At 39.8% G+C, this 26,755-nt stretch overlaps 1 protein-coding gene across 1 annotated transcript in view; it reads left to right on the plus strand.

The window, feature by feature from the left end:
* Positions 1-26,755, plus strand: part of LOC306877104 (dual 3',5'-cyclic-AMP and -GMP phosphodiesterase 11A-like) — a gene marked incomplete at both ends in the record, with an annotated part of 87,338 nt that overhangs the window by 53,829 nt on the left and 6,754 nt on the right. The window contains 9 exons of the mRNA XM_079428641.1: positions 1,434-1,526; positions 3,220-3,270; positions 16,337-16,483; positions 16,796-16,903; positions 19,577-19,686; positions 19,826-19,916; positions 24,641-24,741; positions 25,561-25,638; positions 25,725-25,788. Coding sequence (XP_079284767.1) covers positions 1,434-1,526; positions 3,220-3,270; positions 16,337-16,483; positions 16,796-16,903; positions 19,577-19,686; positions 19,826-19,916; positions 24,641-24,741; positions 25,561-25,638; positions 25,725-25,788 — 843 coding nt within the window. The remainder of the gene's footprint in view (positions 1-1,433; positions 1,527-3,219; positions 3,271-16,336; positions 16,484-16,795; positions 16,904-19,576; positions 19,687-19,825; positions 19,917-24,640; positions 24,742-25,560; positions 25,639-25,724; positions 25,789-26,755) is intronic.

Here is a 26,755-nt window from a genome sequence, read left to right on the forward strand (position 1 = left end):
TAATATAATATTAACAATGATTATTATATTTGAGCACAGTCAGAGTTAACAGTCAAAATTTAACACAAACTTATTGGGTAAAATAAGATGTTAAACATACTGTATTTATGAAAAGTGGAAGCAGCAACTCAGCCACAAAGCAGAACATCATGTAAAGGAGATTTTCAGGGGTTGGGCTCCTTACTTCCAATGAAGGGAAATCTTAATACTTGCAGCATACAGTACCAAGACATTTTAGACAATGCTATGCTTCCAACTTTGTGGGAACAGTTTAGGGAAGACCCTTTTCTATTCCAGCATGACTGAGTGCACAAAACAATGTCCATAAAGTCATGGTTGGATGAGATTGGTGTGGAAGAACTTGACTGTCCTGCACAGAGCCCTGACCTCAACCCCATCAAACACCTTTGAGATGAACTGGAATGGTGATTCTGATCCAACATCAGTGCCTGTCCTCACAAATGCTCTATTGAATGAATGGGCAAAAATTCCCATAGAAACAATCCAAAACCTTGTGGACAGCCTTCAAAGAAGAGTGGAAGCTGTTATTGCTGCAAAGGGGGGACCAATTCCATATGAATGTCTTGAGTCTATTTTGAAACAACAAAACTCAGAACACTTTAAGTGGACCAAAACCTGAACTGAGGGAAAAAGAACACGGTTCTCTTCACATTCACAAAGTGAATGGTCTGGAAAGTGGACTCCTTGAAAATGGACCACTGCAATTAAATCAATTATAATACTGTTTCTTCTTAGTTTTCTTATTGTATTATTATTTTATTAGCACAAAATGATTTTGTAATAACAATTTAATTCTATAAAGCTGTACTTGTGTAATTCTGTGTCCATGGAGCATGTTTTAAGTGAACTGAACCGCAGACCTAAAGGTTCACTTTAAAGGGGTTTATTTTCTCTGGACCATTCAAACCAGTGTTATTTTAGTATATCTTTTTTATTAATAGTTTGAATTAGTTAAAAAAAATAATAATTTTAATTTTCCTTTTAGGGTGCGTTCACTCTTGCACAGTAGTTCGGCTCTCTTGGTTTGTTTGGTCCGGACCAAAAAAAGAAAACAATAAATTTGGTACCGTAAAAAATATCGTTTGGTGCGCACCAGGGTTCGGATGGCAGCGTTCACATTTACTCAAATGAACCGCACTAACAGAGCAATCAAACCAGAGTTTGTTTTAATCGAACCAAACATGACAAGTGTGAACACACCCTTAGTTACATTTTTGGTAGTTTTTGTCAATTTTTTTATGGTTAACGTTTTAGGTAAAAATAATAATAACCCCTAACTGACCCTAACAAAATTCTAGCAAACCACTCTCAGACCCCTGAAACGAAAATTTAAAAACCCCTTTCAGAGGTTTCAAATGGTTGTTGAGGGCTTACTCTATGTGTGACTCCATGGTCTCTTTCTCTTTCTTTAGGCATTTGTGATATTCTGTGGGCTGGGAATCAATAACACCATTATGTATGACCAAGTGAAGAAGTCCTGGGCCAAACAGTCTGTCGCTTTGGATGTATGTCTCTCCGAACACACACACACACACTTCCAGACCTTGATTGCTATGATGCTTCCAAAGTGGTGGTAAATTAGTTGGAGATTTTATAATTGGTGGGTTGTTAGATTAGAATTTATGACTTGTAGGATAATTCAACAAAAGTAAAGATGGGAGCATGAGATTGGTGGAATCTATTGACCTAGTTCCTGTTAGAGTCAGAGCCGGAGGAGCTGTATTCACTCCTGACTCAAAGTAGGTTTGACAATCAACCATCTCACCCAGCAGTCGTATTACATCTATTAAAGGGATCATATCACCAAAAACTGAATATTCCTTGTGGATTTGAAATAAGTGTTTAATATACTAAGTAAACAAACAATAATGTCCTAATAATAATCATGTTAATTTAATTAATAATAATGTTAATAATGCTAAATGTTAATTAGCATTAATAATAATGCTAATAATAATGTTAATTTCAACATATACTACTAAATTATTAAAATTAATTTATATTTCTAATATTATTACTTTTAATGCACACACTTTTGTCCACAGTGGAGACCACACTGAATATCTAAGATTTGTTTTATTTATAGCTGGAAATAAACAGGAAATCCAAGGTTATAATAGTTGTGATGTAAAATGAATACAACATATTTAATATTCACTTTTTCATGTCACCTAGCAAACAAGAAATTATTCTTTGAAAATGTCATTTGTAATATCTCAGATCATCTCAGCATGAGAACATGATCGTTTTTTTTATTTTTGTTTCATGCAGCTTGAGTGCAGATGTTAAAGCCTGTAAAGCCTGACATTTTTTAAAATTAAAAATAAAAATAAACAAATAAAAATGATTACAACACTTGCTAAAAGTCTGAGCTATCAGTCAGAAGACAGAAGGCATGTAGATTGTGTACATCAGGGTTTTCAGCAAAGTTTTGATCATGTTGATTATTTAGCACAGATTGATTATTAACAGATTGTATAACGCATAAGCAGACAAACGATATATTAGAAAATTCTGACATGTTCATTTTTTTAATTCAACTTTGAAAAAAATAACACTGATCAGTTAAGTTTAGAAGGTCAGAAAGTGTTTTTTTTTTAATCATGCATTAACATATTTTAAAGACAAACTTAATGGAGGCAGATGGGAAAAAATAGTAACATTTTGACATCAATGAGCAAAGAATATGAGAGAGAAAACTAAAATGAAACAGCGGAAGTGAGGGTGCTGCGTGATTATATTAGCTGCATTACAGCGAGTGCAGGAGTGAGTATGAGCATTAATTGAGTTTTCAAGTAGGCTATTTATAAGGATTCAAAGTATTTATAAGGATTCCAGATTGTCAGTTTATTAATATGTAATAAATATGTACTATAGCGTAACTGAAATGTATATTTCATGACCTGTAGTGCAGATTGGCTTCAGAATCAGTCAGTCTCTGTGTGTCATGAATGGACACCACCATCATTCTCTAACACACCGCTCTCACATGACTCCCATCAGCCAATCAGAGGGATGCAGCGCTGAGTTCTGTGTCAGGGGTTTGATCTATTTAAAAGCAATCCAGCCAGTTTGCTGGCTCTCTCCATCATCTCTATGATGTTATTCTAGTGTCATGTCTATATTATAAACATAAAATATAGAAATGCATAAAATATGAACGTTAAATTATTGATTGAATGTGTTTATTTTCCATAGGTGCTGTCATATCACGCCACTTGCTCAAAGACTGAGGTGGATAAGTTTAAGGTAAACAGAAATGCGTCATTGAATCATACCCAATAGACTGTATTTTATAGAGGCGTCTGACATTTCAGTGCTGTTTGGTACAACATCAATAATGAAATAACCAGATTCTTGATCTATTAACCTCAGTATATCAGACTGTATTGTGTATGCAGTATGTATAATTCAGAACAAAACTATTCAATATCTCATCAGTGTTTGTGCATTATTGATATAGTCTCCATGAAGTCTTGTTAACGAAATGCCTCATTTATCATGGGTTCATTTTCTGGTGAAATGCTCATTTTTAACCTGTTAACTGGATTTTGCCAGGAGCTCTTATAGCATTTCATTGACAAGTACCAGCATGTTTCTAAGAGTGAATGAACAACCCATTGCTTAAAGCCAAATCCAGGAATATCACACTATATATATACATATATATATGTATTAGGGCCGGGATAGAGCCCTGCGCGGGACTGTTTTCTTCATCCCGCTCCCGCCCGCGCCCGCCGAATTTCTGACCATTACCGCCCGCTCCCGCAACGTGTGTGTTATACTCCCGCCCGCACCCGCAATATGTATGTCCACTCCCGCCCGCACTGAGAATTTATTCCCGCACGATAATAGAGATGCATTGATTTTGTGTCTTCTCCCGTCCCGCAGGAAAAAAAAAATTTATTGTATTGCTATTATTAAAGAGATTCATGTTTGTTCCTTTCCCTGACCTGCATGTATTCTGACGCACTGGTAGGGAAGATGAATATAGCCTGGGCTATCGGGGACATCTAAAACGCTTAGGCTACCGCGCGTTTCTTTAGACTTCAAGTACTTTGATTTTGTTGACAATGACATCATGTCGCTAGGTTACCTCCCGATCCCGCAGTGTTTTTTTTTAGCCGCCCATTCCCGCCCGCAGCAAAGTTCAAACCGCCCGCTCCCGCGAGATTTGCGTTGGGTCCCGCGGGACCCGGCGGGTCCCAATCCCAATGCAGCCCTCTAGGCCGGGACTTTAACGCGTTAATTTAGATTAATTAATTACACAAAAATAACGCGTTAAATTTTTTTAACGCATTTTAATCGCACTTATTTTTGCACCGCGGAACGTTTCTCACTGGATGAGTTTCGGCGGACCAATTATACTGGAGCACCTACTAGCGTTCAGAAGGCTGTGTTCTCAATTCCAAGAACGCAAAGAACGGACTTGCGTTCTCGTGGAGACCGGTCTTGCCAAGCTTCCTTGGAAGAACGAACTCGGAAGGACACGAGAACACAGAACGCACACTTATGAGAATTGAGATGTACTGCGTTCCTGCTTAACTGACCGCATAGTCTCAGCATAAGAAACGGCCAATGAACAATAAATATTACAAAATGTCATAACTTATTAAAACATTTCATACTATTAGAGATATTACTTTCATATAATTGTATTGTTTTATTTTACAGCGTTATATGTTTTACTGTTAAGATTCATTTTAATATGCCAATAAAAATGCAGACTTTCTCCGGGTCTTATAACTTTATTAAAATTAACCAAAACAAAACGATAAATGTTTATTTTCAACTTGAAGAGCCATATTTGTGAGAGCGACTTTAAAGCTTACAGGCTTCCGTACACCGGCCACCCACAGCGTTTTCTGGGATTTCTAACGGCTCGATTCTCTCAAGTCTGCACTTGATGCATCCTCAGTTTCAAGAACATATCCGGGCACTTTCATGCATTCTCTGTACTTGCGTTCTTGAGAATTGGAACTGAACTTCGACGGTTAATGATGACGTAGAACGAGAACACAAGGACGCAAGATCGCTGAAGAACGCATACTGAGAAACAGCCAAAAACAAACCACAGTGAACATGGACAAAGAAGCTGATGAGACCGCTTTGGTTGGCCCTGTGGATGGGAAATTTAAAAATCCATATAAAAAAACTTACTTCTCACTGTTCTCAGGTCAAATATTTATATGCGATTAAAATACGATTAATTTCGATTAATTAATTACAAAGCCTCTAATTAATTAGATTAATTTTTTTAATCGAGTCCCGGCCCTAATATGTATATATGCCACGAAATATATAAGCTCCGATGGCTCTCTTGATCTGTCACTGTCACTGACACAACTCTAAGCAGGGGTCAGACCTCAAGGCTGATAAACCAAACCCACGTGAGTTTCCTCCCTACTCTTTTCCACACAAAGAAAATGTTCCAAAAATCAGGAGTTTAATAATCTGTTCATCAGAATAAGCTATCACAAAGGCAGAGCATATGGACTATATTGTTGGACCAGTTTTGTTAACTAAAACTATTGAAAATGGAAGTTGAAGCTAAAATAAAATAATAGAAATTATTAAAAAAACCTTAATCTTTAAAAATGAAAATTAGAAATGTTGCTCTGGCATAGAAGTTGAAGTACTAAAGGTACTTCAACTAAGGTAAAAAAAATAATAAAAAGTAAGTAGACAAAAACTAATAAAAATGACAATAGCACATACAATTACCAAAACTAAAATGAAAAAGAAAGCTGAAAATATAAAAATAACTCGATTTCAAAATATTAATAAATATAATATAAATAAATATAATAGATACTAAATATTACCGTGTGTGTGTGTAGATTGTTTCTATACAGTGGGGGAAAAAAAATGGATCCCCTGCTGATTTTATACGTTTGCCCACTGACAAAGAAATGAAAAGAAAAAAGCCTACCATTATAATTTTAATGGTAGGTTTATTTTAACAGTAAGAGACAGAATAAAAACAAAAAATCCAGAAAAACGTGTTTCAAAAAAGTTGCATTTTAATAAGTGAAATAAGTATTTGACCCCTTCGCAAAACATGATCCTTGTTGGCAATCACAGAGGTCAGACATTTCTTGTAGTTGGCCACCAGGTTTGCACACAACTCAGGAGGGATTTTGTCCCACTCCTCTTTGCAGATCCTCTCCAAGTCATTAAGGTTTCGAGGCTGACGTTTGGCAACTCGAACCTTCAGATCCCTCCACAGGTTTTCTATGAGATTAAGGTTTGGAGACTGGCTAGGCCACTCCATGACCTTAATGTGCTTCTTCTTGAGACATTCCTTTGTTGCCTTGGCCGTCCATGACCCATTTTCAATGCCTTGGCCCCGTCCATCATCCCTTTGATGCGGTGCAGTTGTCCTGTCCCCTTAGCAGAAAAACACCCCCAAAGCATAATGTTTCCACCTCCATGTTTGACAATGGGGATGGTGTTCTTGGGGTCATAGGCAGCATTCCTCCTCCTCCAAACACGGCGAGTTGAGTTGATGCCAAAGAGCTGGACTTTGGTCTCATCTCTGACCACAACACTTTCACCCAGTTCTCCCCTGAATCATTGGCAAACTTCAGACGGGCCTGTACATGTGCTTTCTTGAGCAGAGGGACCTTGTGGGTGCTGCAGGATTTCAGTCCTTCACGGCGAAGTGTGTTACCAATTGTTTTCTTGGTGACTATGGTCCCAGCTGCCTTGAGATCAATGACAAGATCTCCTGTGTAGTTCTGGGCTGATTCCTCACCGTTCTCATGATCATTGAAACTCTATGAGGTGAGATCTTGCATGGAGCCCCAGACCGAGGGAGATTGACAGCTATTTCATGTTTCATGTTGTTGTCACCTTCTCACCAAGTGTAATGATGGGTCAGAAGCATGTGGATCCATTTGCAGATAACTTTAATAATCAAAAGCAGGGTCAAACAGGCAGTGTTCAATCAACAATGGCAGGAATATCAGAGGCAGAAACGATACCGGGCAGGAGTCAGGGCAGGCAGCAAAACATTTGGAGTTCCAAAGAGCAAGATCACAAGGGCAGAGAATCAACAGTAGTCAAACAGTCCAAGATCATACACAAAAGGGTCACAGAATCACAGGGTGAACGCTCAGAAATGTCAGCCGAGGCAAAACAAGACTTTGCAATGAGTGTGAGTGCTGTTTAAGTAGTGGTGGATAATGGGGAACACCTGTGCAGGTGATTAGTCTCTGAACGGGTGCATGGGAAATGGAGTCCGGGAAAGTCAATACACAGGTGAGGGTGCCCTCCGGTGGCCATCGGAGAGAGCCACAGAGGTCTGATTCATGACAGAGCCCCTCCCCTGCGAGGAGGGGCTCTGTCGTGAACGCCGCCGAGGTCTTCCACGAGCACGTGGTGCAGGTTTGTCTGGATGAGAAAAAAAAACATAGACAAGATGGCGGCGCGAACACATCGCGAGGCTCAGCGTCTTACCAGATTTTGGAAAATAGTGTTAATTTACCTGGTTATTTCATTCGTATTCGCGCGATCCAGTTATGCGAACTACAGCTATAGTAAACAATCACTTTTGGACATCAACAAACAGTGTTCCAACATAGTTTTAGATCATCCGTTCGACTTCAGCGAACTCCCGCCGGAGCTACTGAGATCACCGCGGACAAGCGGATCACTCGTACCGACCGGAAGTGCTCGGCGTCGGCGTCGAGACCGTAAACAAAGACGGGGAAAGCGTGGAGGGCTGCGTGCTAAGCTAAGGCTAAACCCACATCGACCAGCTCTGCCCAGCATCTTCCTTGCCAATGTACGGTCTCTGATGAACAAGATGGACGAACTAAAGATCTGGACCCTCACACAGAAATGGCTTATGGACTGTAATGTTATGTTCTTCACTGAAACATGGCTCTGCAACGATGTCCCAAACAGTGTGGTGCATATGGATGGACGTGCTCTCTTCAGGGCTGACAGAGTAGCAGCAACCTCTGGTAAAAACAAAGGTGGTGGAGTATGCATTTATGTAAATAAATCATGGTGCAAAGACTCTGTCATTGTTGATACCTACTGCTCTGCTGAGCTGGAGTTCCTGATTATCAAGTGCAGGCCATTCTATCTACCACGTGAGTTCACTTGCATTGTTGCTGCTGCAGTTTATGTACCTCCGGACGCTAATGCTAACGTGGCTATGAAAGAACTTTGTGCTGCTATTAGCAAACTACAAACCCTGCACCCGGATGGAGCCTTTATTGTTGCTGGGGACTTCAATCACTGCACTCTTAGATCTGTTCTCCCTAAATTTAATCAAAATGTCTCCTGCACTACAAGAGGACATAAAACATTGGACCACGTTTACACTAATGTGAGTGATGCCTACAAAGTCACACCCCTCCCCCACCTGGGTCAGTCTGATCACCTCTCTTTGTTCCTGCTCCCCAAGTACACCCCGGTCATCAAACGTGTGAAACCTACAACAAGGACTGTTAAAATCTGGCTGGAAGGTGCTGACTCCACTCTTCAACATCAATTCCAGCTCACAGACTGGAGTGAGTTTGCTGCCCAGGCCACCACAAACTCTCAGATTAACATTGACACGTACACCAACTCTGTCATGGAGCACATCAACAGCTGTGTGAGCAGAGTGACTACACACAAAAAAATAAAAATCTTCCCCAATCAGAAGCCCTGGATGAACAGAGAGGTTCGCCTCCTGCTCAAAGCAAGAGATGCAGCCTTCAGGTCTGGAGACCAGGAGGCTTACAGCTCAGCCAGAGCCAACCTGAGGAAGGGTATCTGCCAGGCCAAACTCACACACAAACAGAAGATTGAAGAACACTTCAATTCTTCAGACCCCCGACGTATGTGGCAAGGCATACAATCTATCACGGATTACAAACCACCTAACTCTGTGCCCCCCTCCAGCTCTGCCTCCCTCCCAGACGAGCTCAACCACTTTTATGCTCGTTTTGATCAAAATAATAAGGAGATCTCACTCAAAGCTGAGCATCAACCCAGTGAACTGCCTCTCACACTCTCCACATCAGATGTTTACTCCACTTTGCGTAAGGTGAATGCACGGAAGGCAGCTGGCCCTGACGGAATACCTGGTCGTGTGCTTAAAGCCTGTGCGGAGCAGCTAGCTGAGGTCTTCACGGACATTTTCAATCTGTCCCTGGCCCAAACAACTGTCCCCACTATCTTCAAAACCTCCACCATCGTACCAGTACCGAAACACTCCACTGCCTCGGTCCCTAACGACTTCCGTCCTGTTGCACTCACCCCCATCATTGCCAAGTGTTTTGAGAAACTGGTTGCATCCCACCTAAAATCCTGTCTCCCTGCTACACTAGACCCATTCCAATTTGCCTATCGCCACAATAGGTCAACAGAGGACGCCATCTCAACAGCGCTTCACTCTGCCCTCACCCACCTGGACAGTCAAAACACACATGTGAGAATGCTGTTCATGGACTTCAGTTCTGCATTTAATACAGTAGTCCCCTCCAAGCTGATCTCCAAGCTCAGCCAGCTTGGAATCAGCACACCCATCTGCAATTGGATTCTAGATTTTCTGACTAACAGACCTCAGTCCGTCAAGTTAGATAACCTCTCCTCCTCCATCATCACCCTGAACACCGGCGTGCCACAGGGCTGCGTACTGAGCCCTCTCCTGTACTCCCTCTTCACCCATGACTGTGTTCCTGTTTATGGCTCCAACACCATAATCAAATTTGCAGATGACACCACGGTGGTAGGTCTGATCAAGGATGACAATGAGTCAGCCTACAGGGATGAGGTGCAGCACCTGGCTGTGTGGTGTGCCACCAACAATCTACAGCTAAACACCCAGAAGACAAAGGAGATCATTGTGGACTTCAGGCGGACTAGGAGTCATGCACACACACCCATCTACATCAACGGAGCTGAAGTGGAGCGTGTGTCGAGTTTCAAGTTCCTTGGCATCCACATCTCTGATGACCTCACCTGGTCCCATAACACCTCTACTCTGGTCAAAAAGGCACAGCAGCGCCTTTACTTCTTAAGGAGCCTTAAGAAAGTTCACCTAAATCCCAGGATCCTTGTGGAATTCTACCGCTGTACCATTGAGAGCATACTCACGAACTGCATCTCAGTATGGTACAGCAATTGCTCCGCATCTGACCGCAAAGCACTCCAGAGGGTGGTGAAAACTGCTCAACGGATTACCGGCACCCAGCTAACTTCCATTGAGAACATTTATTATAAGCGCTGTCTGGGCAGGGCAAGAAACATCATCAAGGATGCCTCTCACCCTAACCATGGACTTTTCACCCTCCTTCCATCCGGCAGGCGTTACAGGTGCCTACGCTCTCGCACTAGTAGGCTCAGGAAGAGCTTCTTCCCCGAGGCTGTGACACTTCTGAACGCCACACCACTAATCTAACTCCTGCACCTGCTTATTACTGCACTGGTCACAGTACTTTACACATGCATTTGCACTACTCATATTTTGCACAGACTGCACATTGTCAAAGTCATTACACTATAAACTGTCTAAAGTTGTTACTGTACAAGCACAGTAAACTATTTCTAAAATATTGCACTACTGCTATTTTGCATAGAATACATTGTTCTATCAATACTTTGCACACTCATCCAGCTGTATTTATTTATTACCACTGTTCTCACGTTTCTGCTGTTCATAATGTGTATATATAATCTGTAATCTATATATAATCTACATTGCTCTGTTCATATGTACATACAATCCCTACATTGCATTCCTATTTTATATTCTGTATATACTCTGCTCAATACTGTATATAGCAATTCCACTGTACATTCTGTAAATCTTATCTTCATTTACTCTGCACTTATATGTATATAAAACACTATATTCTTGCACTTCTGGTTAGATGCTAACTGCATTTCATTAGCTCTGTACTTGTACTCTGCATAAATGACAATAAAGTTGAATCTAATCTAATCTAATCTAATGAGCCTGGTGAAATTCAGTGGTAAGTGTGGGATCCAAGATGTCATGGGCGTTGACCCAGGATCTTTCCTCTGGGCCATATCCCTCCCAATCGATCAGGTATTGCAACACCCGCCCTCGGCGTCGAGAATCCAGAATCTCTCTGACCCGGTAAGCCTCCTTGCCGTCCACGATGATGGGAGGGGTCCCACCGTCAGCGACCTCTTCCTGGTCCCTCTCTCCTTTGTGAGATACGATAATTGGCAGGTAAAGCTAAACGATATGAAACTGGAGTGATTTTTCGGAGTATTTTGAATGGACCTACGTACCTGGGACTTAATTTCTTGCTGGGCAGTCGAAGTCGTAAGTCTCTAGTGGAGAGCCAGACCCATTGTCCAGGGGCATATTCTGGTCCCTCCCTTCTCCGGCGATCAGCTTGTTCCCTAGTTCATCGTACAGCTCATTGTAGATGCACATGGGCAGCGTCCCAAGTGTTCTCGCTCCTTGTAAGCCAGTTGTTGACTGCAGGGAGTTCAGAGAGTTCTCCTGACCAGGGAAACAGAGGCGGCTGGAAGCCGAGAACACACTGGAATGGGGTGAGTCCGGTTGAGGGTTTGCGGAGCGAATTCTGGGCGTACTCGGCCCAGATCAGGAACCAGCTCCAATCATTCTGGTTTTGATGGCAGTAGGATCTTAGATAACGGGTTATTTCTTGGTTGAGTCTCTCCACCTGACCGTTGGATTGTGGATGAGGTGAGATTGACATTGATGTTAACCTGTTACCGTTCACCAGAGCGACGTCGCACTGAACGCTCTTTGTTTGCATGTGTCATTGTTTTCTAATAGAATAAATGAAACGGGACAAAGTTAATCTTGACAAACTATATATCATTCTGAGGGTCTAAGCCTCAAGCATCGACGACAGATCGCTGTTTTTCGATGGAAAGCTTATAAGGAATGAGTGGCACAAATTTGCTACATTTGTGTAAGCAGTACACATCCAAACACGCAGAGTAAAAAAGCCGTACGTACCTTTATCATTGTAATAACGAGCCACAAACGCGTCCACTGCTGAAATCCCAGTTTAGTTAGAGAGGTAAGGGTCCACAGAACAACATCCCAGCGAGCACTTTTAGTCCAGCGAAACAATAAGGTTGTAATAAGGATGAATATTCCTTTGTTTACGTTTCATTTCTTCAGAGAGTTATTGTTCGCGTCCGTTATGGAATAAATTACGCTCAAAAACAGCATCTTGGTGGTAAAAAAACAACACGGTGTTGCAGCATACGGTTTTACAAACATAATGAGACCGTCTACGGAAAAAAAAGTCTCAGAAAAGCGGAATATAGATTATTTGAATTTGGCGCTCCCTCCTGCCAGCTCTGACGCGGGCTATGACGCTGTCATCTGAGCGGGGCGTAATTTAGCGATCTGCTTTATCCATAAAAAAACTGTTTTTTTTTTCTTCTACATTTTTTATATGTGTGTGTGTGTATTGTGTGGGGAATGTGGCCGTGTCTGCATGATTATAATATGTATGGACGGACATCAGCGTGTTTATTACCGACTCTATGACAGCTATCATTGTGATTCATTGATCAGCTATTATTGATTATATGGCCCATCTGTTTGATTATCATCTGAATGGAAGCACATCAGCGTGTGTTTACTGACTCTATGACCATGTCTGGCAATATCACTTCACGTCTGGCAGTGATATTTATCATTGTAATAACGAATAACGAAGAATACTTCAGTATACATACTATATACAAAGCATTTTTTTTCTTTTTTTTTTTTCCTTTTTTATTACTCAAATAATTATTTTTGTATTTTTTAGTGCTCAAATAAATCTGTCTATTATTTTATAATTGAAAAACTATGCAGGAACATGTATAATGACTAAAATAGCTTGCATAATTCTGCAATCCATTTGGTGGTTATTTTTCCTCAAACAGGGGGCTGGGGGGACTATAAATAGTTTCAGAAAAAATATTGCAGGAATCTCATTTTTTATGGTATCTTCTTCAAATTTGAAATATGAACTCATGAGACACATGGCTTTCGATCCATTACTTTTCTGGATTGCTCCAGGACTTATTTCATGTATTTGTATATGAAATAAAAAAACATTCAGTGTGGAAAAATATTTTTCAAGGCACGTCAGTGCCTATAACTTTTTATCTTTTTGAGCATTATCAACTCTGGATGATAGATAGTAAAGCCCAGAGTCTCTTCTTTCCAAAGATACCTAATTTGTTTGTGTAAGCACACTTTGTCACAAACTGTTACCATTTTAATTTAGGTAGGTTATTTTCACCTGCGAGGCCCCAAATGGGGGTAAAGGTTAACAGGTTAAATTGTTGACAGAAGGATTTCTATACTCATGACTTGAATTGTGGACCCCGGTCTGAAACAATGTCTTCGGGAAGTCCATAGAAATGGAAAACCTGTTCTAACAGTACCTCTGCAGTCTCAAAGGCTGTGGGTAGTTTCGGAAAGGGTATGAGTCGGCATGCCTTGGAGAATCGGTCGATCACAGTTAGAATGGTTGTGTGATTTCTGGAGTTGGGAAGGTCGGTAACAAAGTCAGTGGCAATATGAGACCATGGACATTGTGGAACGGGGCGTTGATGTGATGATTTGGATATATTGCAGGTTGGGCATTGTTGGACGAATGCGATGGTGTCGGCCTGTAGTGATGGCCACCAGAAGCGTTCTGTTACTAGCTGAAGTGATGCTGTAATTCCGGGATGATCCAAGCTGGGAGAGTCATGTATCAGATGCCGGAGACAATACCCGTTGTTGGAGGTCCTGAGGGACATAAGTTCGGTCATTGGGGCAATTCGGTGGAGTGGGATCATTCGTTTGAGCCTCGGTGATTTCAGTGAGAATATCCCATTGAACTGGAGCTACGATGAGGGTAGATGGAATGACGGTCTCAGAGATACTTCCCAGAAGTGCTGAGGAGTCGTGTAGTCTTGACAGTGCATCAGCTTTGCAGTTCTTGGACCCGGGTCTGTAGGTGACCTTGAAGTCGAAGCGTGAGAAGAATAATGACCATCTTGCCTGCCGGGGATTGAGTCGTCTGGCTGAGCGGATATATTCCAGAATGCGGTGATCTGTGAGAACAGTGAAGGGAATTTTGGCACCAATGTCGCCACTCCTCAAAAGCTACCTTCATTGCCAGCAACTCCCGATCTCCAACGTCGTAGTTTCTTTCAGCGGGATTCAATTTACGTGAATAATAGGCACATGGGAATAATTTGGAAGGACTGCCCTGACGTTGAGATAGGATGGCTCCAATACTCGTGTTAGAAGCGTCAACTTCTACTATGAATTGTTGTTCTGGATCTGGGTGATGAAGGATAGGAGCAGTGGTGAAGCGATCCTTGAGTTGTTGGAACGCGATCTGAGCTGATGGTGACCAGTTTAAGCGCTGGCTCCCTCCCCTGAGAAGCGAAGTGAGCGGGGCTGCTATGGTGCTGAAGTTCTGAATGAACCGCCTGTTCAGAACTTCTCATGAATCGTTGGAATTCTTTCACGGTTGTCGGTTGAGGTCAGTTCAGCACTGATTGGACCTTGTTGTTGTCCATAGCAATTCCATCGGTGCTGATGATGTAACCCAGGAAGGATACTCGAGTTTGATGAAACTCACATTTTTCCTTCTTGGCGTACAGCTGATGTTCAATGAGACGTTCTAGAACTGCCCGGACATGTTGAATGTGCGTCTCCAGAGAGTCTGAGTAGATGAGCATGTCGTCGATGTAAACTATAACCCAGCGATTGAGCATGTGCCGGAACACATCGTTAATGTAAGCTTGAAAGACAGATGGACTATTGGAGAGGCCGAACAGCATAACGAGATATTCGTAGTGCCCAGTGGTCGTTGAGAAAGCTGTCTTCCACTCGTCTCTGTCCCAGATTAGATTATAGGCGCAGTGAAGGTCGAGCTTGGTAAAGTACTTGGCAGTACGAAGTTGTTCCAGGGCGGCTGGGACCAGAGGCAGTGGGTAACAGAATTTTACAGTGATATAGTTGAGACTTCGGTAATCAATACATGGTCGTAGGCCCCCATCCTGTTTTTTTGACGAAGAAGAACCCGGCTGATGCAGGAGAGGTAGATGGTCTAATGAAGCCCTTTGCCAGTTCCTCCTCGATGTATGCTTTCATTGATTCGGACTCAGGTTGTGATAGGGGAAATACAGTTGGGCAAAAAAGTATTTAGTCAGCCACCAATTGTGCAAGTTCTCCCACTTAAAAAGATGAGAGAGGCCTGTAATTTTCATCATAGGTACACTTCAACTATGAGAGACAGAATGGGGGGAAAGAATGCAGGAAATCACATTGTCTGATTTTTAAAGAATTTATTTGCAAAGTATGGTGGAAAATAATATTCAAACAATAATTACATATATTTGATCATCATACACTTTGCAACCATAAACTTGGTTGTGTGACTAACAATACATTTTCGTTGAATGAAAGAGAGAATAATATATTGCTAAATATTTCATTTTGTGTTTGATGGAGAAAAAAAAAACTATGGGTTTGGAATATATGAGGGTGAGTAAATGACAAGATAATAAGGACATTGTTTCATGTGGATTGTCCCTGTAATAACTGGGTAATAGCATCCATTGCAGTGTAAAGTGTAATGCTGGACGGTGAAAACTGCAGCATGTTTTGGTTTCTTCTTGTTCTTCTTTATGAGTACCGGGTGCAAATAATTATATTAATAAATATCTACAATTAGAATTTGTTAATGACGTCACAGCATAACACGCAGCTCCTCCTGCCAGCAGTCCCTCATTAGATCTGTGAATGTGTGTGTGTGAATGTATTTGTAGTGCCTCATTAGCACGACTCAGTCAGCTTCAGTCAGCATTAACACACAAATTACTAAAAATCCTGACGCTGTTTCGTTCCATTCACAAAGCATCTGTTTTAAAGCACTCGAGAGCAAACTCTGTCCTTTCCGCCTCCCCCTCTTTTTTACACACACACACACACACACAGACACACATATGTTGGTTTTTGTCGTTTATGGGGACTCTCCATAGGCGTAATGGTTTTTATACTGAACAAACTGTGTACTCTACACCTAAACTTAGCCCTCACAGGAGACTTTGTGCATTTTTAGATTTTCAAAAAAACACCATTTAGTGTGTTTTTTAAGCCTTTTGAATTACTGGGACATAGGCAGTGTCCTCATAAACCACCTTCATATTGTAATACCTCTGTCATACCCATGTCATTATACAAATTTGTGTCCTCATAAACCACATAAATATGCGCACACACACACTCACTCACTCACTCACTCACTCACTCACTCACTCACTCACTCACTCTCTCTCTCTCTATTGTTATTTTCCTCAGGCAGCAAACATCCCTCTGGTGTGTGAACTGGGCATTGATAAACTATCGTTTGATGACTTCTCTCTGGATGTGGATGCCATGGTCACTGCAGCTCTGCGGATGTTTATGGAGTTGGGAATGGTGCAGAAATTCAAAATAGACTATGAGGTTCACACGTTTGCATTTCTCAGCAATATAACATAAGCAAGAGTGCTGTTGTATTGAATATCAGCAAGGCTGTGATTTGATCATAAGCCTATATTCATTTATAAAAGTAAAATGAGATAAAAGTTCATATTGAGTAATAAAATTTGTTATTTCTTATATATTTGTGACAGCGGTAATAGTTCCAAAGAGCCAGTCATCCCAGTAAAACACGCCCTGTTTTTCAGCAATCTTGACCAATCAAATTAGAAGACGGGAACTACTGTAGCTTTTTTGGTTTTATCGTAACACCACATTTCTTCTTTCTCCTTCTAGACACTTTGTCGGTGGCTGTTGACCGTGAGGAAGAACTATCGCATGGTTCTGTATCATAACTGGAGACATGCATTCAACGTTTGCCAGTGCATGTTTTCTATGCTGATGGTGAGTGACCTACTCTTTGTGTGTTTTTTTGTTAGGAATGGGTTTGATTACTTTAATAAATCATAACTAAACCCAGTAATTGTATGACAACTTTTAAATATTGACCTTTAGAATTGTATACTGTAAGCTGTATATGATAATAAATATAATAATATCATCTGATTCACATACACTACCCCTCAAAAGTTTGGGGTCAGTTAATTTTTTTAAAATAAATTAATACTTGTATTCAGCAAGGATGCATTAAATTGATCAAAACTAACAGTAAATATATATATTTTTTTAATTATGCTGAAAATTCAGCTATGCATCACAGGAATAAATTACATTTTAAAATACAGTCAGGTCCAGAAGTATTCGGACACAGATTTGTGCTCAAATGTAATTTGACAAACAAACGGGGAAGTCGTGGCCTAATGGTTAGAGAGTCGGACTTGTAATCCGATGGTTGCGGGTTCGAGTCTCCGGCCGGCAGGAATTGTAGGTGGGAGTGCAATGTCCAGCGCTCTCTCCACCCTCAATACCACGACTGAGGTGCCCTTGAGCAAGGCACCGAACCCCCAACTGCTCCCCGGGCGCTGCAGCATAAAATGGCTGCCCACTGCTCCGGGTGTATGTTCATGGTGTGTGTGTGTGTGTGTGTGTGTGTTCACTGCTGTGTGTGTGCCCGTTGGATGGGTTAAATGCAGAGCACGAATTCCGAGTATGGGTCACCATACTTGGCTGAATGTCACTTCACTTCACTTCAAATGTAATCATAAATAACATGTTCATTTTTAATATTTCGTTGAGAATCCTTTGCAGGCAATGACTGCCTTAAGTTTGGAACTCATGGACTTCACCAGAAACTGAGTTTTCTCCTTTGTGATGCTTTGCCTTTACTGCAGCTGACTTCAATTATTTGTTTGTGGGTCTTTCTGCCTTTAGTTTGTCTTCAAAGAGTGAAATGCTTGCTCAGTCGGGTTGAGATCAGGAGATTGACTTGGCCATTGCAGAATGTTCTACTTTTTTACCTTCAAAAACTCCTGGGTTGCTTATGCAGTATGTTTTGGGTCATCGTCCATTTGTACTATGAAGCGCCGCCCAATCAACTTTGCTCCATTTGATTGAATCTGGGCAGAGAGTATATCCCTATACACTTCATAATTCATCCGGCTGCTTCTGTCTTCTGTCACGCCATCACTAAACACCAGTGACCCAGTGCCACTGGAAGCCATGCATGCTCATGCCATCGCACTGCTCCACCATGTTTCACAGATGATGTTGTATGCTTTGGATCACGAGCTGCTCCAAGCCTTCTCCATTCTTTTTTCTTCCCGTCATTCTGGTACAGGTTGATCTTAATTTCAGCCATCAAAAGAATGCTTTTCCAGAAGTGGTCTGGCTTATTTAGATGTTTTTTGGCAAAGTCAAATCTGGCCTTGTTTGCACCTTGTGGTGAACCCTCTGTATTTGCTCTTGTGAAGCCTTCTCTTGATTGTAGACTTTGACAGTGACACGTCTACCCCGTGGAGAGTGTTCTTCTCTTGGCTGGATGTTGTGAAAGGGTTTTTCTTTACCATGGAGAGGATCCTCTGATCATCCACCATCGTTGTCCTCCATGGACGTCCAGGCCTTTTTGTGTTGCTGTGCTGACCAGTGTGTGTGTGTGTGTGTGTGTGTGTGTGTGTGTGTTTTTGCTCAGAATGTAACAAACTGTTGATTTGGCCACTCCTAATGTTCCTGCTATCTATCAGATGGATTTGTTTCATTTTTGAATCCTAACAATTGTCTGTTTTACTTGCATGGAGAGCTCCTTTGACCACATGATGTGGGTTCACAGCAACAGCTTCCAAATGCAAATGGGACACTTAGAATCAACTCCAGACCTTTTACCTGCTTAGTTGATGTCGAAATAACAAAGGAATAACCCACATCTGTCCATGAAACAGCTTTTGAGTCAACTGTCCAATTACTTATAGTCCCTTGAAAAAGGGGGGAGGTACATATTAAAGAGCTGTAATTCGTTAACCTTTCCTCCAATTTTGATGATAATACCCTCAAATCAGTGTGCACTTTAAGCCCATATTCATTATATAACTGTGACTTGAATATGTTTTGGTCAGCAGCTAAAATAATAAAACATTTTGCCTGTGTCCAAATATATATGGACCTGACTGTATACAAATACAAAATAGATCTTTAAAATGCAATAATATTTCACAACATTACTTTTTTTTTTATTGTATTTTTAAATCAAATTAATGAAGGCTTGATGAGCATAGGATACTTATTTGAAAAGCTTTAAAAATCTTACCAACCCCAAACTATGCACATATTCTGATATGAATAAAATAAAGACTTTATTTTAATTCGCTCATCACATTATCAGTAAAATTTGATATTGAAAATGTCATCTGATTATTAATTGGTTCAATTAAAAAGACAGTCCTCTTAAATTGTTAAATGCTGTTGGTCACTTTTTGTTAGTAGCTGGTAATGTAGCATACTATATAAATCCCCCCCACAAAACTTCATTGCAGTTTCCCAGACATTGATACTGTTAATACTATTATCAGTGTTAAAGCTGTGGTGTGTGTGTGTGTGTGTGTGTGTGTGTGTGTTCCTCAGGCTCTGTCTTTGTACATTTACCACAGAAGTGTGACATTTATGTTTATGTGTGTTCATTTGCAGACGGCCGGCTTCCAGGAGACTCTGACTGAGATGGAGATTCTGGCTCTGATAGTGGGCTGCATCTGCCATGATCTGGACCACAGAGGAACCAACAATGCTTTCCAGGCCAAGTGAGACCCTGCTACTCAACCGCTAGTCCAATACTAGACTCACGTCTGGCGTCTTTTAAAGCTTACAGCGTTTTATGAAGCTGAATGCTGGATGTCTTCACTTTGCACATGAACTGAATGGCATTTGTGTCTTTCTCAGGACGGGATCAGCTCTCTCTCTTCTTTATGGGACATCAGCCACACTAGAGCACCATCATTTCAACCATGCTGTTATGATCCTGCAGAGCGAAGTAAGCTTAAAAGTTACCATGAAATGAAAAGTTTTGATTGCTTCTATTATCCTCATTTGTAAGTCGCTTTGGATAAAAGCACCTGCTAAATGATTCAATGTAAATGTAAAAAAAAAAATATATATATATATATATATATATATATATATATATATATATATATATATATATATATATGGTAACACTTTAGAATAGGGAACACTTATCCACTATTAACTACGATTTTTCCCTAAATAAATTCCTAATTTGCTGCTTATTAATAGTTAGTAAGATAGTTGTTCAGTTTAGGTATTAGCTAATACTCTAGTAATATGCACACTAATAAGCAACTAGATAAGAGACCCTAAAATAAAGTGTTATCATATATATATATATATATATATATATATATATATATATATATATATACATATACATACAGTCTTGTGAAAAAGTTAGAACACCCTCTTGAATGCCATGGTTTTCCGTATCAGGACATAATAAAACAAATATTTGGTTCTTGACAGGTCTTACAATTTGGAAAATAAAACCTCAGATGAACAACAACACATGACATACTGCACCGTGCCATTATTCATTTAAAGCTGCAATCCGTAATTTTTTTGGGGTTAAAAATTATCCAAAATCAATATTTGAGAAAGTACATAACCAGCCAGTGTTCAAAACTATCACCTTACTTTTACACCAACTATAATAATGTTTTCTAATTTGAGTGGTACGGGTAGGTTTTTGTGGGAAATTCGAGCATGGCACTGCGTCATTACGTCACGCCTGTAAACAAAGAAGTCGCCCCGGCTACAAGGCTATTGCATGTGAGGATCCTGCAGGTGGCGGATCATTTATAGCCTTTTCTCACAGCAGCTAAAATAGTTAAATGCATCATTTTGATGTCGGATTGTAATCCAGAAAGGTTTATGTGTTTATGAAACATATGTGAATGAAATTAAATTATATTCCATTTTTAAATGTGCTTCTGATTACAGATAGCCTGGGATTACACAAGATTTGTATTTAAATGAAAACCAGTTCGAAGGAAGAATAATTTGCTTTTTGGGTTAAAATAATTTCTTAATATGAAATTCGAATGGTATGACAATTAGATTTGACTGTACAGAAATTAAAATCTACAATCTAATACACACTATATTCCATAGTCACACAATGCTGATGTTGTTAACATTAATAATTTTAGAATAAAGTATAACAATAATAATAATTTGCACGGTTTGGTGTGATATGAGCTGTCTGATCATTAGATTTAATCACCATTGGTAGCGCGATTTATTGTAATGCTTTTTTCCTGACGTGAAAATTCTTATTTGAGTCATATATTCTGAGACATAGGCTAGAATCTGTGATTCCTAAGTACAGTATCCACACTGGTGCGGTGACTGACAGACTGACACACATACTCCTCAAAACATTAGATTCATCCGCGCTGGAGCCGTGCCGGAGCACAGCCCCACGCACGGAAGATAATTCTGCACAGAGCTGCAATTCCAGATTTTCTCAACAGAGAGGCAAAACATATGGACTGCAGCTTTAACAAAAATAAAGAAATTGGAAAAACCATGTGTGACAAAGTTAGGACACCCTTGCTGTTAACATAGGAATTAAGGAGGCTAAGTAGCAGTCAGGCACTGCTAATCAAATGCCTTTGATTAACTGATCATCAGCAAGTGGGAGGACCTCTATAAAAGCAGATGTTTTGGCAGTTTGCTGGTCTATAGCCTTCAGGTGTGTGTTAACACAATGCCAAAGAGGAAAGACATCAGAAATGATCTTAGAGAGGCAATTGTTGCTGCCATCGATCTGGGAAGAGTAATACGGCCATTTTTAAACAATTTGAAGTCCATCATTCTACAGTGAGGTAGATTATTCACAAGCGGAAGATATTCAAAACAGACACCAATCCTCCCAGGAGTGGACGTCTCAGCAAATTCACTCCAAGATCAGACCGTGTAACGCTCAGAGAAATGCCAAGAACTACACCGCAGACTCTATGGGTCTCAGCTAACATGTGAAATGATAAAGTTCATGACAGTACAATTAGAAAAATATATAAGTATGGCATGTTGGAAGGCTTGCTAAAAAAAAGCCTCTTCTATCTGAAAAAGCATGGCAGCACAGTTTAGGTTTGCAAAGTTGCATCTAAACAAAGCATAACAAACAGGGGAAGTCGTGGCCTAATGGTTAGAGAGTCGGACTCGTAATCCAAGGTTGTGGGTTCGAGTCTCGGACCGGCAGGGATTGTAGGTGGGGGGAGTGAATTGTGGGGGGGGGGGGGGGTGAATGTCCAGCGCTCTCTCCACCCTCAATACCACGACTGAGGTGCCCTTGAGCAAGGCACCGAACCCCCAAATGCTCCCCGGGGCACCGCATCATAAATGGCTGCCCACTGCTCCGGGTGTGTGTTCACGGTGTGTGTGTGTTCACTGCTGTGTGTGTGCATGTTCGATGGGTTAAATGCAGAGCACGAATTCCGAGTATGGGTCACCACACTTGGCCGTATGTCACTTCACTTCACTTAATAAGACTTCTAGAACAGATGAGACCAAGGTGGAGATATTTAGCCATAATGCACAATGCCACGTTTGGTGAAATCCTAAAGAGCATATCAGCACAAACACCACATCCCAAGAGATACATATGCTGGTGGAGGGCTGATGATTTTGGGATTGGTTTGTAGCCACATGACCTGGGCACCTCACAGTCATTGAGCCGACCATGAACTCCTCTGTAGCCCAAAGTATTCTAGAGTCAAATGTGAGGACATCCGTTCAACAGCTAAAGCTTGGTCAAGATTGGGTCATGCAACAGCACAATGATCCCAAGAAAACCAGCAAATCTACAACAGAACGGCTGAAAAGAAAATAATCAAGGGTTTACAATAGTCCAGTCAAAGTCCAGAGCTCATCCTGACTGAAATGATGTGGTGAGAGCTGTGCATAAACAAATGCCCTCAAACCTCAATAAACTGGAGCAACGTTGTAAAGAAGAGCGAGACAAATTTTCTCCAGAATGATGTGAGAGACTGATTAAGTCTTACAGAAAATTATTAATTTAAGTTATTGCTGCTAAAAGTGGATCTACAGGCAATTGAATCACAGGGTGTCCTAACTTTGTCACACATGGTTTTTCCATTTTGGCTTAATTTTTGTTAGTTAAATAATAACACAATGTGGTATGTAATGTGATGTTGTTCATCTGAGGTTTTATTTTACAAATTTTAAGACCTGCGTAGGACCAGATATATTTTTTATTATGTCCTGATACAGAAAACCATGGAATTCAATAGGGTGTCCTAACTTTTTCACATGACTCTCTCTCGCTCTTTATATATATAAAACCAAACAATAACAATTCAATCAATTCTCATGGACAAAAACGAGTCATGTCCAGCATTTTTTCTTCTCATTCAAGAAGCTGTTTTCTCGATATACGTCACAATTTAGATGAATGAATTACAAATAAATGAGAACTTCTTAACTAGAAATTAAACTACTATATAAATCAGTTTACTAGAAGAATTTGCTAAAAATTGATTTACAAGAAATATTGTAGTACCAACATTTTACAATGAGTTATATTTTAGAAAATAAGCTATACAACAATCTACCATTAGGCTACTTCTATTATTGAACACCAACCACAATACTGTGAAAAATGTACAATATATAAGATTCTTTAACTTAAGCCGTAATACAAATCAGTTTAACAACAACAACAACAAAATAATAGGCAAACAGCTCAAGTCAACTTATATACTGCTTGTATTGGGAAGACTTTTGGACTTTCACTTCAAATAATCACTTACACTAAACCAATGCCATATAAAAAATCATTTTAACCACAGTAAATGAGATAGCAAGGGGGAAATGAGAGAGAGAGAGAGAGTTACCCTGTGGTAACTGACAGATATTGACTGTGAATAATTGCTTTCTACAGATACAGCGTGTTTATCTGTGTCACAGTCATTTGCATACAAATGAGCTTCGGTCATCATTTACTTAAAGAACGTGTTCACTGACCAGCAGACAGACGAGTATTAATAAAGTTGGTCCTTAATGAAATGGGAACCGTTGCCCTGCTCTTTAATCTGGTAGGGCAGATATAGCCTATCCTATTTCCCATCATGCCTTGCAGTTACTGAAAAACAGAAGTTTACTGGAATGAAATCTATTTGAACAAGCTTAAATGATGACATCTAAATGATTTGCTGAAAATAATTCAGTTAAAGTGAAAGTATTAAAATATTTGAAAAATATGTCAAACATGAGTAAATGTATGTGTGTGTTTTAAAGAAATGTCTTTGCTTTTCTTAAGGCAGCACGAGGACTCGTTTAAACTTCACACACTTTTTTTTTTTTTTTGCACGTTTAAATAGTTTATTTTAATCAGGCACTCTGATGTAAGCATGCGTGGGTGGCTTGAATTCAGTTACATGTTAAGTTATGGTTATATATTCATACACAAACCCACTTTATATGGAAATGTATCCTGACATAGGACTATCTGAAAAGTACCTGTATCTGTAAGATAAAAAATACATCGCCACACGGAGTCAGTTGACTTACCATGAAACACCATCAGTGCAGATCTCAACATCAGTTCTCAAACATCTTCAAAATATACTTTTTGCTGGGCAGAACCATATTTAATGACACTTATATGAATGAAAATATTTTTGTTTAATAATTTACATTTTTTCTTTGTCTCTCCAGGGTCACAATATTTTCTCTAATCTGTCTTCACATGAGTATGGAGAACTCATGCAGCTCCTAAAACAATCCATACTGGCCACAGACTTAACGCTCTACTTCCAGTAAGTACTGAAATAACACACTTCTGTCTCGGTCTCATCAAATCAATTCAATATGAATGTGCCAAATCTACACTACACTTCAAAAGTCTTGGGTCAGTAAGACTTTTCTTTTATGAAAGAAATTACTACTTTTATTCAAAATGCATGTATTTAATTGATAAAAAAAATACAGTAAAAGCATTTATAGTATTATTAGATTTCTGTTTTAGATAAATGTTCTTGTTTTGATCTTTATATTCAATAAATAATCTTGAAATAAACTGTGGCTTCTACAAAAATATTACTCAACACCGTTTTCCTCACTGATAGTATTAAGAAGCGTTTTTGAGCAGCAACTCGGCATATCAGAATAATTTCTGAAGGATCTTGTGACACTGAAGACTGGAGTAATGATGCTGAAAATTCAGTTCTGCATCACAGAAACAAATTACATTGTACAATATATAACTATATTAACATTTCACACTGATATGGCTTTTACTCTTTTTTTATCAAATAAATGCAGCCTTGGTGAGGCTTAAAAAAATTAAAAATCTTAAAACACATTTAAAAATATTTTTTAAAAATCGTACCTACCACAAACTTTTAAACAGTAGTCGTGTATCTATAATATTACCTAGATGTACACAAATGAACTGTATACCTTGGCATAAGTATTGTTTATTGTGTTCTTAGTTAATAATAATTTGTGCATGTGTGTGAATATTTCCCTGCTTCACACTAATGTTGGTAGCAGATGTGATAGTTTTCCTGACCCTGTACTGCCGCCATGTGGCAGCTCTTTGACCTGCACAGTACTCCTGGAGTTTTTATTCACAGGAACAGGAATTCCTTCTTTGAGCTGGTGAATAAAGGCGAATACAACTGGAATGTGAAGGAACACAGAGACATGTGCAGGTAAGTTACAAATGAACATGCCTGCTCAAACACGCACCAAATACCTTTACATACCTGATTCTAATTCATTTCTAAACATCTCTCAGGTCGATGTTGATGACAGCATGTGATCTGGGTGCTGTCACTAAACCCTGGGAGATATCATGCAAGGTAGATGCTCTTACCCACAATACACCACAGATGAGTATGGAAATTAATATGACTGGGATTGAAAAAAAAAAAGCTGAAGTGAAATAAAATATTAGATGTTAAACTTTGAAAATGAGAAATGTTTGTTTGGCAACTAAGTGAAGTAAGTTTAAGTTAAAATATTAAAATTACTAAAACTAAAATTGAAAAGTATAAAAATGACAAACGTACATGACATTGACAAAACCACATACAATTACTAAAACTTAAACTGAAATGAAAATTAAAATGAAAACTAAAAATACAGAATAAAAGCTAATTTATAAGTACTATAATAATATATGAATAAGGCTTAAAGGGGGAGTACAATGCTGTTTCGTGCATTACACTGTTAAAGGTCCCATGAAATCAAAATGTTTGTATCAATATGTTAGTCTTAAGGTTATCTGTATGCCAGTGTGCGCCAAAACAGTGACAAAATGCGTATTTGGAAGATATAAACATTCAAAGCTTACAGTTCGTCGTTTCCCTCAAAACGGCTCAACGTTTTTTTTTTTTGACATTACATCATACTTCATCTTCTCATCAAACTTTCTGTCCAATCAAATGGTCTCTAGAATTCAAAGTGCCCGCCCCCTACACTATAAATAGACGCTGAAGCCACAGCTGAAATAGGTCACTTGTTCACAGAATTAGTATTTCCTGTACGGGGAATGGCACGTAGTGAACTACATAGGGGACAGGGAATGATTCAGACAGTGTAAATATGCTTTCCATTAAGGAAAAAAAAAGTCTGGTTTCGTGCTCGATAGCCCCGAGCGGATCACATGCACGAGTCAGCGCAGACCACACAACGTATCGGTCCTGTTTGAATTGTACACAGAATGCTATATTTTATAGCAATTTTAAAGCTCCGGCTTTACGGAGCTCAACGCCTCTGGCTTTAGCCCAAGCTGTGATATAAATGAACACTATTGGCTATTTTAAA

The sequence above is a fragment of the Barbus barbus genome (genome assembly GCF_936440315.1).
Source record: "Barbus barbus genome assembly, chromosome: 11".
Classification (NCBI taxonomy): Eukaryota; Metazoa; Chordata; class Actinopteri; order Cypriniformes; family Cyprinidae; genus Barbus; species Barbus barbus.